Source organism: Gracilinanus agilis, chromosome 3 (assembly GCF_016433145.1).
Source record: "Gracilinanus agilis isolate LMUSP501 chromosome 3, AgileGrace, whole genome shotgun sequence".
Classification (NCBI taxonomy): Eukaryota; Metazoa; Chordata; class Mammalia; order Didelphimorphia; family Didelphidae; genus Gracilinanus; species Gracilinanus agilis.
In genome coordinates, this window is record NC_058132.1 from 60491608 (window position 1) to 60508392 (window position 16785).

The 16785-nt window shown below is 46.1% G+C and overlaps 1 protein-coding gene across 1 annotated transcript in view; it reads right to left on the minus strand.

Annotated features, from left to right (window-relative positions):
* The window catches only part of ASAP3 (ArfGAP with SH3 domain, ankyrin repeat and PH domain 3), a 69638-nt gene that overhangs the window by 30602 nt on the left and 22251 nt on the right, over positions 1 to 16785 (minus strand). The window contains exons 2-6 of the mRNA XM_044668724.1: positions 14735 to 14807; positions 14474 to 14619; positions 11606 to 11680; positions 6798 to 6847; positions 50 to 156 (exon numbers count right to left, since the gene is read on the minus strand). Coding sequence (XP_044524659.1) covers positions 50 to 156; positions 6798 to 6847; positions 11606 to 11680; positions 14474 to 14619; positions 14735 to 14807 — 451 coding nt within the window. The remainder of the gene's footprint in view (positions 1 to 49; positions 157 to 6797; positions 6848 to 11605; positions 11681 to 14473; positions 14620 to 14734; positions 14808 to 16785) is intronic.

Here is a 16785-nt window from a genome sequence, read left to right on the forward strand (position 1 = left end):
ACACACACACACACACACACACCCCATCTATCCCATCAGCCCACCTCACACATGTGTAGCTGGAAGACTCGTCGCTCTCTCTGGGTGTCCTGGGCTGCCTCTCCAGGACCCCCTCCAGGCATTCTGGACCGCTCCTTCTCCTTCTCCAGCCTGGCCCTGGAGACCACACAGAGAGAAAAGCCTGTAAGAGCCTGGATAGTCTCAGCTCTCATTATCTATCTCTGGGGGACATCACTGGGGGAGTAAGAATGACAAAATCAGAAAAGTGACAAAGCTGGAGGTGACCTGAGGTGACAGAATGTCAGAGCTGGGAGAGACCTTAGAACAGAGAATGTCAGAGCTGGGAGAGACCTTAGAACAGAGAATGTCAGAGCTGGGAGAGACCTTAGAACAGAGAATGTCAGAGCTGGGAGAGACCTTAGAACACAGAATGTCAGAGCTGGGAGAGACCTTAGAACAGGGAATGTCAGAGCTGGGAAGAACTTTTCAAAACACAGAATGAGAAGCCTGAATTCTAATTCATCTCTGTCACTTCCTAGCTGTGTGACTATGGGTAAATCACTTAACTGCTCTGAGCATTAATCTCCTCACCTGTAGACATTACCCACAGAACTTTCCTCAACAGAGATGTGAGAATCAAAGAATAACTTATATAAGGAACTTTGGAAACCTTAAAGCACCATATAAATGTTAGCTTTATTATGACCATCATCATCTCTAGGGGAGTCTTATAACTTGAAGTCCAGAAACTTGGCTTTGTTTGATTGTTTTCCATTTGATAATGGTATTTCCATATAATTGGCTCCCTTTGCAATCCTATGTGTTTAAAAAAATTTTTTTTAACTCTTACCTTCTGGCTTAGTATTACTTTTTTTTTAAACCCATAACTTCTGTGTAGAAGTTATGTTATGTGTAGGTAGAAGAGTGGTAAGGGTGGGCAATGGGGGTCAAGTGACTTGCCCAGGGTCACACAGCTAGGAAGTGTCTAAGGCCGGATTTGAACCTAGGACCTCCCATGGCAGGCCTGATTCAAACCACTGAGCTACCCAGCTGCCCCTTTTTAGTAATACTTTTTTTTTTAAAACCCTTACCTTCCATCTTGGAGTCAATACTGTGTATTGGCTCCAAGGCAGAAGAGTGGTAAGGGTGGGCAATGGGGGTCAAGTGACTTGCCCAGGGTCACACAGCTAGGAAATGTCTGAGGCCAGATTTGAACCTAGGACCTCCCATCTCTAGGCCTGGCTCTCAACCCACTGAGCTACCCAGCTGCCCCTTTTTAGTATTACTTTTAAGACAGAAGAGCAGTAAGGCTAGACAACTGGGATTAAGTGACTTGGCCAGGGTCAAACAGCTAGGAAGTGTGAAAGGATGGATTTTAATCCAAGACCTCCTGACTCTAGGTCTGGTTCTTTATTCACTCTGCCATCTGGCTGTCCCTGTATTTTGTTTTATGCATTTAAAAATGATTTTGAGAAGGGGTCCCTAGGCTTACCTGGACTGCCCCAGGAGTGGTCCAGGACACACAAAACAGGTTCAGAACTCCTGGTCTAATCAAGGGTTCTGATTCATATGCTCATTCCACAAATAGAACAAACCAAGTCCCCAGAGGTAGAATGACTGGTCCAAGATAATAAATGGCATTCATATACGGCTTCACATACGGGATTGTATTTAAGCCTCACAGCCACCTCATGATTAACTCTGACAGGTATTGTTATCTCCTGAGGCTCTACCATGGTTAGACACTTGGCCAGGGTCACAAAGCCAGGAAGTGTCTGAGGTTGGCCTTGAGCCCAAATCTTCCTAATTCCAAGGGCTTTGCTCCATCCAGGATGACCGGGGGCTTGCCAAGGCCTAAGGTCCAAGTGCCCAGGCTGAGCTGACCTTGTTCACCCCCCATCCGCCTCCCTAGATCTGGAGCTGGAGAACAAGGACAGGCATCTGCCTGCAGACAAATGGAGACTCACTCTAGGGACAGCGACAACACTTGGACAGTCTCGCTCTAGACTCCAACGCCAAGAGTGGAACTGAGAGACCCTGCGGGGACCCCGGCTTTGAAGAGGTCCCTACAAGAAAGGTGCCATTTTGTTGAGGTTAACATATAGGGATTGGAGCTGTGATTTCACCGATACGGGAACTCTCAACGGAGGAAAACTCCTAACAATGCAGGGTGCCACCTTCTAGGTCACCTGAAGGCTCAGAGAGCTGTCTGAAACACTGAGGGGCTTGCCCAGGGACAGAGGCAGAATGAGAACCCAGGTCTTCATGTTTAAAAAAAAATCAAACCACTGTACATAATAGACCTTCAAAGGTTCTTATAAAGTCCTCTTCCCTGTTCTTATTTGTTTCTTTTCCCTCCTGGCCTGATCCTAGCTTCTTGGATTTCAAAACCGTGTTCCCTTCATTTCTTCAATCTTTCAGTCTTTCCTTCTCACCCCCTTCACAGCTCCCTTAGGTGTATCATCTTTTCCCATTAGAACGAAGCTCCTTGAGGGCATGGATTGTCCTTCTGCTCTTTATTTGTTTAGCACAGTGCCTGATACCTTAATCTTCCTTCTTCCCTCCTTTCCTTCCTTCTTTCTTCCCTCCCTCCCTTCTTCCTCCCTTTCTTTATTCCCTCCCTTCTTTCCTTCTTCCCTCCCCTCCTTACTTTTCTCTCTCCTGCCTCTCTTCTTTCTTTCCTCTCACTTCTTCCTCCCTCCTTTTTCTTTCCTCCCTTCCCTCTTCTTAGCCTCCTCTTTCCTTCCTCCCTTCCCTCTTCTTAGCCTCCTCTTTCCTTCCTCCCTTCCTTTTTCCTTCTCTCCCTCCCTCCTCCTTCCTTCTTTCTTCCCTCCCTCCCTTCTTCCTCCCTTTCTTCCCTCCCCTACTTACTTTTCTCCCTCCCACACTCTCTTCTTTCTTTCTTCTCACTTCTTCCCTCTTTCCTTCCTTCCTTCCTCCTGCCCTCCTCTTTCTTTCTTTCCTTCCTCCCTTCTTCTTTCCTTCCTTCTCTTCCTCCTTCTTTCCTTTCTCCTTCCCTCCTCCTTCCTTCTTTCCCACCTCCTTCCCTGCTTTTATTCCTTTCCAAACAACCATGTACTTAACTGCTTTGTCTCCATTTTTATCTCTTCTCTTGATATCTATCTATCTAACTATCTACATAGATAGATAGAGATAGATAGATAGATAGATATCTGTATATATTTTTTTTCAGCACTGGCCTCCCCCATTAGAGAACTCCAGTTCCTCTAGCATAGGGATTGTTTCATTCATTGTTTCTGTATCCCTGGCACCCCGCACAGGGCCTGGTACATAGTGGATGCTTAAATTCTTGTGGATTGACCAATTTGTTCATGACTGTTAAATTCAGGATAAAAAAGAGCATTTTTAAAAGGAGGCCCCCACCCATTGCAGCCTGGGCTATGAGAGAGAGAGAGAGAGAGAGAGAGAGAGACATTTTCCCAGCTTTGCTCCTAGTGTCTGGGGCTTGGGATCCCGCCCCTCCCTTCTCTTCGTCCTTGGAGCTGCTCCCCCACCCCCTGCCACCTGTTGAAATCATTCTCCTTCTTGGAGCTCAGCATGGTCACCAACTGCTCCAGAAACCCTTCCCCCAATTAGAAATGCTCTGTCTCGACTCTCAGCTAGCACTCTCTTTGGACTATTTTAATATTCTATTTTAATTTGCATTATAATTAAAGCATAATTTAAAAATATGAGGCCACCGGGGTGTGGTGGATAGAGATCCTCTCCCAGCCAGGAAGACCTGAGGTCATGTCCCACTTCTCTGAACGTCCCGTGCAATTCTCTAAGATGTGTCTCAAGTCTCAAAGAAGGCACCAACCTGCATTGGTAAAGGAGCTTCCTCACCTGGGAGTTCCCTACATCACTGAAATCTCAAATCTAGACCCTATTCCTTACCCTAAAACTAAAGTAGAAAAGAAGCCATATTTGGAGTTACCAGAACCAGGACTGCTCCTAAATTAACTGCAGGAACATGGACTAGTCACTAGACATCTCTGAGCCTCAGTTTCCCCATCTGTAAAAAGAAGAGCTTGGACTAAAGGATCACTAAGGCCTCCTCTAGCTCTAGTCCTATAGACTTTGTGTCTACGCCTTTTCCTCCCCATCAGATTGCTATAATTGTGGAAAGTTAGGCTGTTCTCGTTTATTTTTGTCTCCCCCAAGTGCCCATCATTGGCTTTACACTGAGGTGCTTAATAACTGCCTGGTGAATTGGACTCTAAATGGTTCCAGCCTTGGAAGTAACCTTCCCTCCCCTACGCCCCCAGCTGGCAGCTTCCTTCAGAGATCCGGAGGCCCTGAAAGGGGGTGCAGTCTGGTCCTGGACCCACCAGCCTGAGGAGCAAATTCACTCCAGAAGTGCTCAGGAAGCGCCCGCAGAGGCCTAAGAAACCTCCAGCCCCATTTGGCCATCGTCTCCTTTGAGGAGGCCGTCTAGAGGACTGACAGGGAAATTCCTGGGTCCTGCAGCCTGCATGGGGAAGGCCTGCTGTCAGGATCTGTTAGGATCACCGTCTTTCTATGGCTATTGTGATCCTGAAGTCTAAAATCAGGGGGCTGGACTTGGTCTCTAAGGGCCCTCCTGGTGTTGGCTTTCCGAGGGTCCCCTTGTCCCCCATTTGACATTCTTTTCTAAGGTCTTATCTAGTCCTGAAAATCTGTGTTCTAAGACCTCTCCCAGCCCTGACATTCTCTGTTCTGAGACCTCTTCCAGTTCTGACATTCTCTGTTCTGAGACCTCTTCCAGTTCTGAATATCTATGTTTTAAGGGACGCCCAGCTCTGACATTCTGGATTCTAAGGTTCCTTCCAGTTCTGAAAATCTGTGTTCTAAGGTCCCTTCTGGCCCTGACATTCTGGGTTCTAAGGTCCCTCCCATCCCAGCTCTGTCATTCTGGGTTCTAAGGTTCCTTCTAGCCCTGACATTCTGGGTTCTAAGGTCCCTCCCAACCCCAGCTCTGACATTCTGGATTCTAAGGTTCCTTCGAGATTAAGCAATCTGTGAATCCCAAATCTGACTCTTCCTAGGCATCCTAACATTAGCTATGTGACCATGAGCAAGTTTCTCTTAGTCAATATAGGCAATGGGGGCTGGGGAGGGGCAGGGAGAGTGTGCAGCTGGGTGGCTCAGTGGATGGAGAGCCAGGAGAGAGGGGAGGTCCTGGGTTCAAACGTGACATCAGACACTTCCTAGCTGTGTGACCCTGGGCAAGTCACTTGACCCCCATTGCCTAGCCCTTACTACTCTTCTGCCTTGGAACTAGTACACAGTATTGATTCTAAGATGGAAGATGAAGGTTTAAAAAAACAACCACCATAACAAAATATAGGCAATAACCTTTGAGTACTCTCATTTATGACCTATGGTAATGCTGGGCAAATCATATCCTAGGTGTAAGGAAAAGGAATAAGCACTGCCAACTATGTATTGGCCAGATACTGTGCTAGCACTTAGAAACATTATCTCATTTCACCATCATCGTCGTCATTGCTAGCATTTATTTAGCACCTTCGATGGGCTCGGCACTGTGCTAAGCATTCACAAACATCATTTCATTTGATCACCAGATCGCATATGTGGAATTGGAAGGGAACTTCAAGGTCAAATCCAACCCCCTCATTTTACATTTGAGGAAACTGAGACCCTGAGAAGAGGTTTTGCCTAAAATCACACAGTGATCAGTGACTAAACTTGGATTTGAACGCAGGTCTTGGGACTCCAAAGCCCGTGCCTCTCAGTGTTGTAACACACTACCAACAAGCCCGAAGTTTCTTCATCTGTAAAATGGGAGGGCTGGACTGGTAGCCCTCTAAGATCCCTTCTAGCTCCAAATATTTGCTCTACCTAAGGCCAGGACTTTTTATGCTATTTGTCCTGGGCAAGATCCTGGCCTGGACCCCACTATCCTGGCTGCAACCCTGGAATGTGGATGCTATGAGAATCCCAGCTCCCAGCAGGTCCAGGGACTATGATCCATTCTCTGAATCGAATCCCAAGGATTTGCACCAGGATTTCTGCCTCTTCTTTGGTCACTGAGCTCATAGATGGCATGCAGAGCCCCTGCCAGGCTGAGCATTCTAGCAGGAAGAATGGATGGAGTGAGGTAAAGAGGGAGGGAGGAAGAGAGTGACAGATGGATGGATGGAAAGATGTGTGGCCTTCCTGGGTGCCCCAGATCTTACAATCAGGAATTTGTTTTTTTGCTTTTTATTTTTTTTTTAAATCTTTCACACAAGTCTCCTTCTTTCTACTCTTGTTTCAAGGACCTAATCAGAAAGTACAAAAGAGGAGAGGCCAAGGGTTGTGATGGCCAAGTGATGAAGGAGTCCTAGGTTCAGGCCCTTGTCCACCTGGATGAGCATGGACAAGGTACAAATTCCCTGAGTCTCATGCTCCCCATCTGTAAGTGAGGGATAATTAATGCCACAGTGGTGGCATGAGGGCAGGACTAGTAAACCTTAAAGGAGGATTATTATTATTAAAAGCAGCGAGGTGGCCCAGTGCATAGAATACCGAGCCTCAAGTCAGGAAGACCTGAGTTCAAACCCAGTTTCAGATGCTTATAGCTGTGTGACCCTGGGCAAGTCACTTAATCCTGTTTGCCTCAGTTTCCTCATCTGTTAAATGAGTTAGAAAAGGAAATGGAAAACCACTCCAATATTTTTGCCAAGAAAACCCCAAATGGAGTCACAAAAAACTGGACAGGACTGAAATGATCGAATGACAACATTATTACTGTTGCTCTGATGGAGGTGGTGGCAGACTCTTGGGGCAGCCCATCTCCCAGAAGAACTTACATTTTGGCTTCATAGTCTTTCCATGCTTTTTCCACCTGCTTCCTGGAATCCTATGGTTCAAGGAAAAGAAGATAAGAAAGGAGCTTGGTGGAGGATCCCAGCAGAACTCACAATTCTCTGTGGGTTTGTGGGGTTGCCCCTATATTGTGCTTCCTGGGGCCTGACTGTGACCCCCTGTACTCCTGAAGATTAGCTTCATTCCTCCACCCTGACCAACGTCCCATTCCTCATGCCCTACACCCTTCCCCTAAATGACTTCCATTCTTTCACTCTCCCCATGTCTGGAATGCTCTCCCTCCTTCTTTCTGCCTCTCTTAGCTTCCCTTCAAGCCCCAGCTAAATTCCAGCTTTCTACAGGAAGCCTTTCCTGATCCCCTTTAATACTGGTACCTTCCCTTTGTGGACTGATTGTCTCTAATTTATCTCTAATTTAATATTCCCCATTAGACTGGGAGCTCCTTGAGGGCAGGGGCTGCCATTTTGACTTTATTTGTATCCCAAGGGCTTACCACAGGGCTGGTATATAATAGGTGCTTAATAAATGTTTATTAATTGACTGATCATCCCATTCTCCCCAGTCTTGACCCTGTGGTCCCTCAAATCTGACCTTTCCTTCCACCCTGAGCCCTGCACACATTCTCCTAATCTTGACTCTGATGCCCATAAATCCTTTCCCTCCAACTGAATCCATTTCAAACTAATTCTTCCCACCAGCTTGATTTTACTCCTGCCCTCACTCAGACCTCTGCAATTCTTCCCCTGTCCTGCCTCTGAAGACTGTGAACTTAGCTATCTTCTTATCTAAGAAAAGAGTCATAGGATATCAGGATATAAGAACTAGAAGGAATCTTAGAATCCAGAATGTCAAAGCTAGAGGAGGCCTTAGAACCCAGAATATTAGAGTTGGGAAGGCCCTTAGAACAGAGAATGTCAGAGCTGGGAGAGACCTTAGAACAGAGAGAGAATGTCAGAGCTGGGAGGGACCTTAGAACAGAGAATGTCAGAGCTGGGAGAGACCTTAGAACACAGAATGTCAGAGCTGGGAGAGAGCTTAGAACACAGAATGTCAGAGCTGGGAGAGACCTTAGAACAGAGACTGTCAGAGCTGGGAGAGATCTTAGAACAGAGAATGTCAGAGCTGGGAGAGATCTTAGAACAGGGAATGTCAGAGCTGGGAGAGACCTTAGAACCCAGAATGTCAGAGCTGGGAGAGACCTTAGAACAGAGAATGTCAGAGCTGGGAGAGACTTTAGAACAGAGAATGTCAGAGCTGGGAGAGACCTTAGAACAGAGAATGTCAGAGCTAGGAGGATTCTTAGGACACAGAACTTCAGAGCTGGGAAGGGTCTTAGAACCCAGGATGTCAAAAGCTGGGAATGACTTTTACACACAGAATGCTAGAGCTGAAAGAGATCTTAGAAGAAGGTTGCAAATTAAAAAAAAAATCTTCATAACTCCCTTCCAATATAACCAGTTTCCTTTGTAATTCTACGTATTTTACTTTATGCATTTAAAAACATTCCTCTGAGAAGGCTCAGTAGCATTCATCAGACTGCGGGGGGCAGGGGAATATGTCCATGACCAATGGTGTACTGGAACTGGCTCAAACCAGCTCACAAGAGCAAATTGTTACATTTTTAGTGTGAGCATTTATTCCTTGGAAATCGGTGAAGAGTCCAGTAAAAGAGGGTGGCAGAGTCTGGGAGCTGCACCCTCCCCTCTAAACACAGTGGGCTGCCCATTACTGATCCAGGCGAGGACCTGGTCCCCATAGACACTGTGGCTCTGCCCTCAGGCAGAAGTCCCCTTTGACTAGGCACATTGTAGATGGGGAGGATGGAGTGAGAGGTGGCCTGGGCCCAGGCACAGATGGAGACTTGAGATTCAGGAGACACCTTTGCTAGGCCTTGTGAGCCGGAATGAGTCACCTTCCTTCCTGAGGCCCCCCTTTCCTCCTCTGTACAAGGAGAATAATCATGGGAGGATTCAGGACTAGAAACAGACTGAGTGATGAGGCTGTCCAAGCCCCTCCTGTTACAGAGGAGGTAACTGAGGCCAGAGAGGGCAGATGTTTTGACCAAAGCCCTTGTTCTGCCTCACCTCATAGGACTCCAGAAAGGGAAGGGATTTGTACATCATAAAGCGCCTCTGGAGGGTCGCCTCCTCCCTGGAAGGTGAGAAGGGGCTTCTTTAACAGGCTGCCACATTAGCACCTCCTGCAATGGCCAGAGCCCAAGAAAGCAGCCATTCACCTGGGCTTGAGCCAAGGGCAGATGGGGATGATAACTCTTGTACACGGACTGTAGGAGCAAGAAGGGAACTTAGAGTTTATCTCAGTACAACCTCATCAGTTTACAGAACAGGAAACCGATCCCCAGAAAGACAAAGCACCTTGCCCAAACGTATCTAGCCTTTCCAGAACTCAAACCAAAGTTTTTTGATTCTAAACCAGGTGGGTCTATTTTTCAAGATCCCACAAAATCCCAGGCCTTTTCATCTAGCTTAAAAAAACCCTCTTCTGTCTGAGTATCAATTCTAAGACAGAAGAGTGGCAAGGGCTAAGCAACTAGCGTTAAGTGACTTGTCCAGGATCATATAAGTAGGAGGTGCTGGAGGTTAAATGTGCATCCAGGATCTCCCGATTCCAGGCCTGGTTCCCTATGCACGCTGATACTTTTCATCTAGCTTTATCTCAAAGGGTATCACTGGTACCTCAGTGGTCTAACAAAAAACTTGACTTGTAGAGACATCAAGATATTAACCACCGTGGCCAAGTCCACACAGTAAATCAGAGCTTGGAGTGGCATGGAAGGGTGGTTGAGTGGTCTGGGGTCTCTACCCTGCCCCAAGAGAATCAAGTCACTTCACCTACCTAAAACTCTGTTTTCTCTTCAATAAAATGAATAGGTTAGATCGTGGGGTCAAAGATTTAAAAATGGAAACGCACTCATAAGCCATCCAGTCAAATTTTTAAAAATTAAAACAGAGAATAAGTAATAAAAGGAAGATTTAAAACCAGAGCATCTAAAGTAAAATAGAGTACAACAAAGTAAAAAAAAAGTAAAACATTTAAAGTAAAATAGAGAATGATAATAAAAGGAATATTTGATAATAAAAGGAATAAAAGGAAGATTTGAAACCAGAGCATCTAATTCTAAAGCCAAAGATCCAAAGCAAAACTGTCTCACAGTTCTCTGATCTGGTAATCAGAAAGGTCAGTGAAGTCAATCTAAATGGAATGTAAATGACTCCCTGGCCTAGATCCACTGGGGCTACTTTGGCTTCTGCTGGGAGTCTGAGAACCTTCCCAGGTTCTCTAGTCCAAGTAGCATCCAGTCCCTGCCCTGTTGAGGCAGGGCTGTGCCCAGGAACCCAAAGGTGAGGTCCTCCCCACCCCCCTACTCTCCCTCATCCCCAACCCCACCTATTTCAAAGAAAGCTGCTCGTCTGGTTTGGGCTGTTCCCACTGACTGTGAAAAGATAGATCCAGAGCTGGGAGTAAACCCTCAGGGAGGTAAACACACCACAGCTCCAGTGCTTGTCAAGAGAACGCTTTACCAGTAAGCTTTCTTCCTAGGGGTCCTTGGAGCCCACTCTGAGCCTGCCCTCTCCCTTCAGACTAGTCATGTTAGGGTAACATGTGTCCAGTTTACCCTCTCCTTTATTTATAACATGTGACAGGGGATTGATGGGGCTGGGAAACTTCAGAGTCCAGGTCCTGCTCTTGCCTCCAAGTTCCACCTCTCTTCTATTCTACAGATACCCAAGTTCCTGTTTCATACAATCACGGAATTAAGAGGGACCTTGGAACAAGGAAATTCAGAGCTGGGACAGCCTTAGAAAATAGAATGGGAGAGTCCAGAATGTCAGAGCTGGGAAAGAACTTAGAACAGAGAATGTCAGAGCTGGGAGAGATCTTAGAACAGAGAATGTCAGAGCTGGGAGAGACCTTAGAACAGAGAATGTCAGAGCTGGGAGAGACCTTAGAACAGAGAATGTCAGAGCTGGGAGAGACCTTAGAACAGAGACTGTCAGAGCTGGGAGAGACCTTAGAACAGAGAATGTCAGAACTGGGAGGGTCTTTGAGATCATGTCTAACCTCATTTTACAAATGATGAGGTCAGAGACGAGAAATGACTTTTGCAAAGTTGCACAGCTGATTAGAGACTGATCAGGGCTGAACTCCAAGTCTCTGAACCCCCCCAACCCAGTCTTCTTCCTATTATATTCCCCATCCTTTTCTCAGGTCTTCATACTCTTCCCTTTGTGTCACGGTCATACTGCCATTTCAGTCCTATTAACCATGTCCCCTCAATCCCCACTCTTGCCACTTTCTGCCGTCTGTGTCAGGGTAGTCCTCAGTTGCTCATTCTTGCTTGGTCTTTTCTTGTAGCATTTCTAGCCTCTATCAAAGGGGGAAAGAATTCCTCTAAGAGTTACTTTCTCACTGGATTTAATGGAGTTGAGAGTGTCTTTCAAGGCTAAAACTCACTTCAAATAAATCTTGAGATTTCCTCTATGCTTTTCTTATTTATTTATTTATTTACTTGTTTGTTTGTTTGTTTGTTCGTTCATTCATTTATTTTTAGACTTCTGAAGGCTAAGCAATCAGTGTTAAGTGACTTGCCCCACATAGCTAGGAAGTGTCTGAGGCCAGATTTGAACCCAGCCCCTATGTTTTTCCGAGGAGGTGACCAGAGGGATGTATATTCAGGGTTTAGGAACCACGATGATCTCTATAAAAAGTCCTTGTCCCCAATCACCTGCAGGGAATCATGTATCCCCTTTTTTCCCCCAAAAAAACTCACCTGTCGACCATCCCTCAGCTGCCCCTTCAGCAGGCTGTCCAGGGGAAAAGAAACAATGTTATTCAGATTCTGTACCTGAAAGAAACAGATAAGGAGGAACCATGTAGTTACAGATTTAAGAAGTTTTAGAGATCATCTAATCCATTTAACAGAAGTGGAAACTGAGGCTCAGTGGGGTGCAGGGATTTTTATAATAAATGTCATGTACCTAGTATGTGTAAGAGCCAGGATTCAAAGCCACGGTCTGATTATAAGCCCAATTCAAAAAGTAGGGGAAAGGGGGAGGGGGCAGCTGGGTGGCAAAGTGGATTGAGAGCCAGACCTAGAGATGGGAGGCCCTAGGTTCAAATCTGGCCTCAGACACTTCCCAGCTGTGTGACCCTGGGCAAGTCACTTGACCCCCAATGCCTACCCTTACCACTCTTCTGCCTTGGAGCCAATATATAGTATTGACTCCAAGATGGAAGGTAAGGGTTAAAAATAAAAGTAGGGGAAAGGGTTAGGGCAGACCACTGGCCTCTGCTCCAAGGCAACTGAGGCAGTGTAGATGGAACCTTGACGCCAGAAAGGGAAGTGTTACACCACCCCAACTCTCCCTGGTTCCAACCTTGTCCTAATAATCCATCTAGCTGTTACCTCATGTGTACTTTACATATACTTATCCCTGTATATGTTGCCTCACTTGATAAAATATAAGCTTCCTGAGGGTAAGCACTATTTCATTTTTGTCTTTGATTTCTAGCACTTGGCATGGTGCTTGGCACATTTAATTCAAGCACAGCTGAATTAAATGAATCAAATTAAATTGTCTAGCCTGACCTGATATAGCCCTCCCATTTTAGAGATGGAAACGCTAAGGTCCTAAGGTGACGTGACTTTTTCCGAGGTCAAGAAAACCCCAAGTTGGGTCACAAAGAGTCATATTTAATATCTTAAAGTTGGAGAAAGAAGGGGGCAGCCAGGCAGCTTGGCAGTTCAGTGAATTGAGAGCCAGGCCCGAAGATGGGAGGTCTTGGGTTCCAATCTGGCTTCAGACATCTCCTAGCTGGATGACTCTGGGCAAGTCACTTGACCCCCATCGCTTAGCCCTTATCACTCTTCTGCCTTGGAACCAATGCATAGTATTGATTCTAAGGCAGAAGGTAAGGGCTTGAAAAAAAAGTTGCACAAAGAAACTAGGCTGGAAAAAGTGCCCTTTTTACCCCACCAGGATGCCTCCATTTCCAGCCCCCCACATGCCTCCAGATCTTAGCAAATGTGGCTGAGTATGAAGGTAAATGAAGGCTGGAGCCAGGGAGAGCTGGAGTTGTATCACACTTCCCCTGCAGACTCCTTCTATAAATACTTTTCTTCCCCACCACCCTAACTTTCCCTTCATTTCCCCCTTTCTTCCTTCCTACTCCCCCCAATATATCTCATTTAGCACAAGGTAAAGGGTGGCAAGACCTCTTATTGGTCATATTTCATATATCTTAAGGCAGAGCATCAACCAGACCATCTTACCTATCTCTGCCGTGAAGGGAGTCTTTATTAAACACTCACACGGTTGGTCCACAAATGGTTTTTAAAACTCTCTAGAGAAGCACAATTCTCAAGAATGGCTGGAGCCTTGCTTGCATCATAAGATTCATGTATTAAAAATAATAACGATAACAAAGGGGCACCATTTGTTCACACCGAAACATTCTAGACTCTTTTTTAAAAAACAAACAAAAAAAGGCCAATGGCCTGCCCTAACCCCTTCCCCTCCTTTCTGAAAGGGGCTCTCACTCTCACTAGGTACATGGCCTTCATTACCAAAGTCTCTTTGCCCCTTTGGGCCTGAATGCCCCCCCTTCCTTCCTGCTCAAACGAGGGGTCCTTTGCCAAGCCTTCCCAGGCTACTCTCCCCTTGGGGACCTCCCGCTTTCTTAAACTCCAAGAGCCATGATCTAGATGGTGCAATTTAGCACCAAATCCTCATGTCACTGGTGGTGTCGTGCAAGCAGCAAAGGGAGGCCACGTTCTCTCGCTGAGAACACTTCCCAGACTCATGACTACGCCTGAAACATTTCCTTTCTATGAGCCTCAACTTCCTTAATTTTCATGAGACTTTCACCACATCCCTCAAGGCCATGATGAAAAAAAAAAAAAAAAGACTTTATCATCCTCATGAGCCTTGTGCTTATTACTTGAGTGATGGTCCCCTCCCTGGGTCTCAGTTTCCTTATCTGTAAGAGGAAGGGCTTGCCTTAATGACAAAAATAGCCAGCAAGGTTTACAGAACACAATGTACAACAATCTGAGTGATAGAAGTATCCTCTTCCTACAGGTGAGGAAACTGAGGCTGAGGGATGAAATCCTGGGTTCAAATCTCACTGAAGACATTTACTAGCTGGGGAACTTTTACCATTAGAAGGAATTTGCCTTGGGTTGAGCAGAAAGGAACCTGTTCAACTCTAAGTCTATGATCTTATAACTTATTCAGGGTCACAGCTACTAAGCATGTGAGTCTTCCTGACTATAAGCCCAGCATCCTATCCACTGTGCCCACCTGGGTGATACTGCATGACCCACAAGGTGCCTTCCAGCTCTTTTAGCTAAAGCACACAGAACATGAGGAATTCTTCTCTGGCTCAACTAAGCCTGGGGTCCTGAGGGGAGGAAGGGAGTGCAGTCCTTGTTTTTATTCATTCCTTTCAGGCGTTTCTGACTTTTGTGACCCCGTTTGGGGTTTTCTTGGCAAAGATACTCGAATGGTTCAACATTTCTTTTTCCAGATCATTTTGTGAATGAGGAAACTGAGGCAAACAGGGAGAAGTGATTTGCTCAGGGTCACATAGTTAGATTTGAACACAGGAAGAATAATTTTCCAGGCTTTGTCCTTACCAGATTTTTGAAGAGGGCAGCCACCTCTCGGGTGAACACAGCCAGGTTCAGAAAGCCTGTGGATAACTCATGGTTGTTCTGGGAGAGCTGGCTGTTCCCAAAGGTCTCCAGGGCCTCACTATACTGTTCTTCATTCTCCACATGGGCTGGGGAGGGAAGTTCATGGGTTAGCTGCCAGCTGGAGGATTGGGGGGGGGGCCTAGGAAGGGTTTCTGACTGCCCCCATTTCTCCCCAGTCATTGAAGCTGCCCTTTCACTCACCAAGGCCAGAGCTATGAATCGTCCGCACTGATTTCTTTATTCTCTGTAAGATGGCTTGGTCCCCTTCAAGGATCTAGGAAGCAAAGAAAGAGCATTCTCTGTAAGAGACCAATGGGGCAGAAGGCCTTTCTTTCAAAATTGGGGCTCAGGTCCCCTGACAGGGCCAAACAGAGCCCATAGACCTTTCCTTCTACCCAGGAGACAAGAGCCCTTTTCACCCCCCCTCATACAAACCAGGATATCCAAGCTGGAAGAAAATGCTGGAAGCATTTGTTTCAAACTGTAACTTAAAGGATCCTCTTCACAACATAGCCAGCAAGTGGTTATATTTAAGAGCACCAGTGATGGGGGCTCACTATATTTCTGGACAACTTATCACATTCCTCCTGAGCCTGGGGAAATGACAAGCCCTTTCCATCCAGTACAGAAAATACAAAAAGCATGAAATAGGGGTCTATTGTGTGAAGAGCCCAGTCACTGGGAAAAATAGAGTTTAGATAAGATAAAATAAAGTCCCTGTTTTCAAGCAGCTTACAGTGAAGTATTTAGGCTGAGACACTCCTCAGGCAATATTACACAATAATATTTCTACATAGGAGACCACAGACCCTACCACTTAGGGATGTGTTGAAGCCAGCTTGAGAAAGATGATGGTTAAATTTTCTACATGAACATTTTCAACTTAGAAACTGGCAAATGTCAGGGCAGCTGGGTGGCTCAGTGGACTGAGAGCCAGGCCTAGTGATGGGAGGTCCTGGGTTTAAATCTGGCCTCAGATACTTCCTAGCTGGGTGATCCTGGGCAAGCCACTTCACCCTGATTTCCTACTCCTTACCACTCAATGCTTAGTATTAATTCTAAGACAGAAGGTAAGCGTTTTTTGTTTCAAATGTTTATTGGCTATACTGCCTCTTCTGATGTAAAAGTTAGGGAGCACTCTTAGAAAAGAGAACGTTAGAGTTGGGACAGAACTTAGAACCCAGAATGTCAGAGCTGGAAGGAACCTTAGAGCATAGAATGTCAGAGCTTGAATTTGGGCTTTAGAACCCAGGATGTCAGAGCTGAGAGGGTCCTTAGAGCACAGTATCAAAATAAAGACCATTAGAGAATCTTAAAGCCTAGCAAAGAATCCAAGAAAGCACCCAGATAGAGACTAGGGTCAGACAAGGAAAGGACTTGTCCAAAGTCCTAGGGTGAACTAGCAGCCAAGCCCTATCAGTTCTGAATCCCCTCAGAGCTCTGTGTTGACTCCCTGGGAGGCTGCCAAGAAAGGGAGGTGGGGCCCTTAATGGCAGACAAGTGTGTGTCCAAAGGGGGCTGCTGAGCCCAGTCTAGAAATAGGCCAGTGGAAGAGAAGAATGTGTCGGTCAGTGTGTCCCTCCTCTCCACCTGTCCCTGCTCCCTTAGGGAGGAATGATGGCACAACCCCTTCAGTTGCTCTTCTCTGGGGTGGGGGCTTGTCTGAATTTTGCCAACCAGTGCCCTTTGGGCAGCCTCACCCCATGGAGTCTCAGGCTGCAAGCTCGCCCTCTCCTGGTCCTCCCCACCTTTGAGCCCTGCAGGAGAGAGTCCCTGGGTGTCTTCCAGCTGCCTTGTGACTCCACAAAGCCGTGGACAGCCAGAGATAGGACAGTCTGAGAGCCAGTCCCATGCCTCAGTCTAGTGGAAAAAACAATGAACTGGGGGCTAGAGGACCCTGGGCTGATATTGCCCTTAAATACTCATGGGACCTCAGACAAACTATTTAAACCACTATACGATACAATATAATAAACATTTATTATGAGCCTCCTATGTGCCAGGCACAGTGCTAAACACTGGGAACTGGAAAAAAAAAGACAAATGACTATAGATCTCAGTTTCCTCATCTGTAAAATAAGGAAATTTGGACTACATTATAAGTCCTCTTCTAGTTCTAAATCTGAGGAGTTTATGATTATGAATGAATGCTAAGATCTTGGAAGACCCAGATGCAGGATTTGAGGGGAGATTCTGTTATCAAAATATTCTTGTCCTCAGTGCCCTGCTCTCAGGGGAAAGTGTCAGGATAA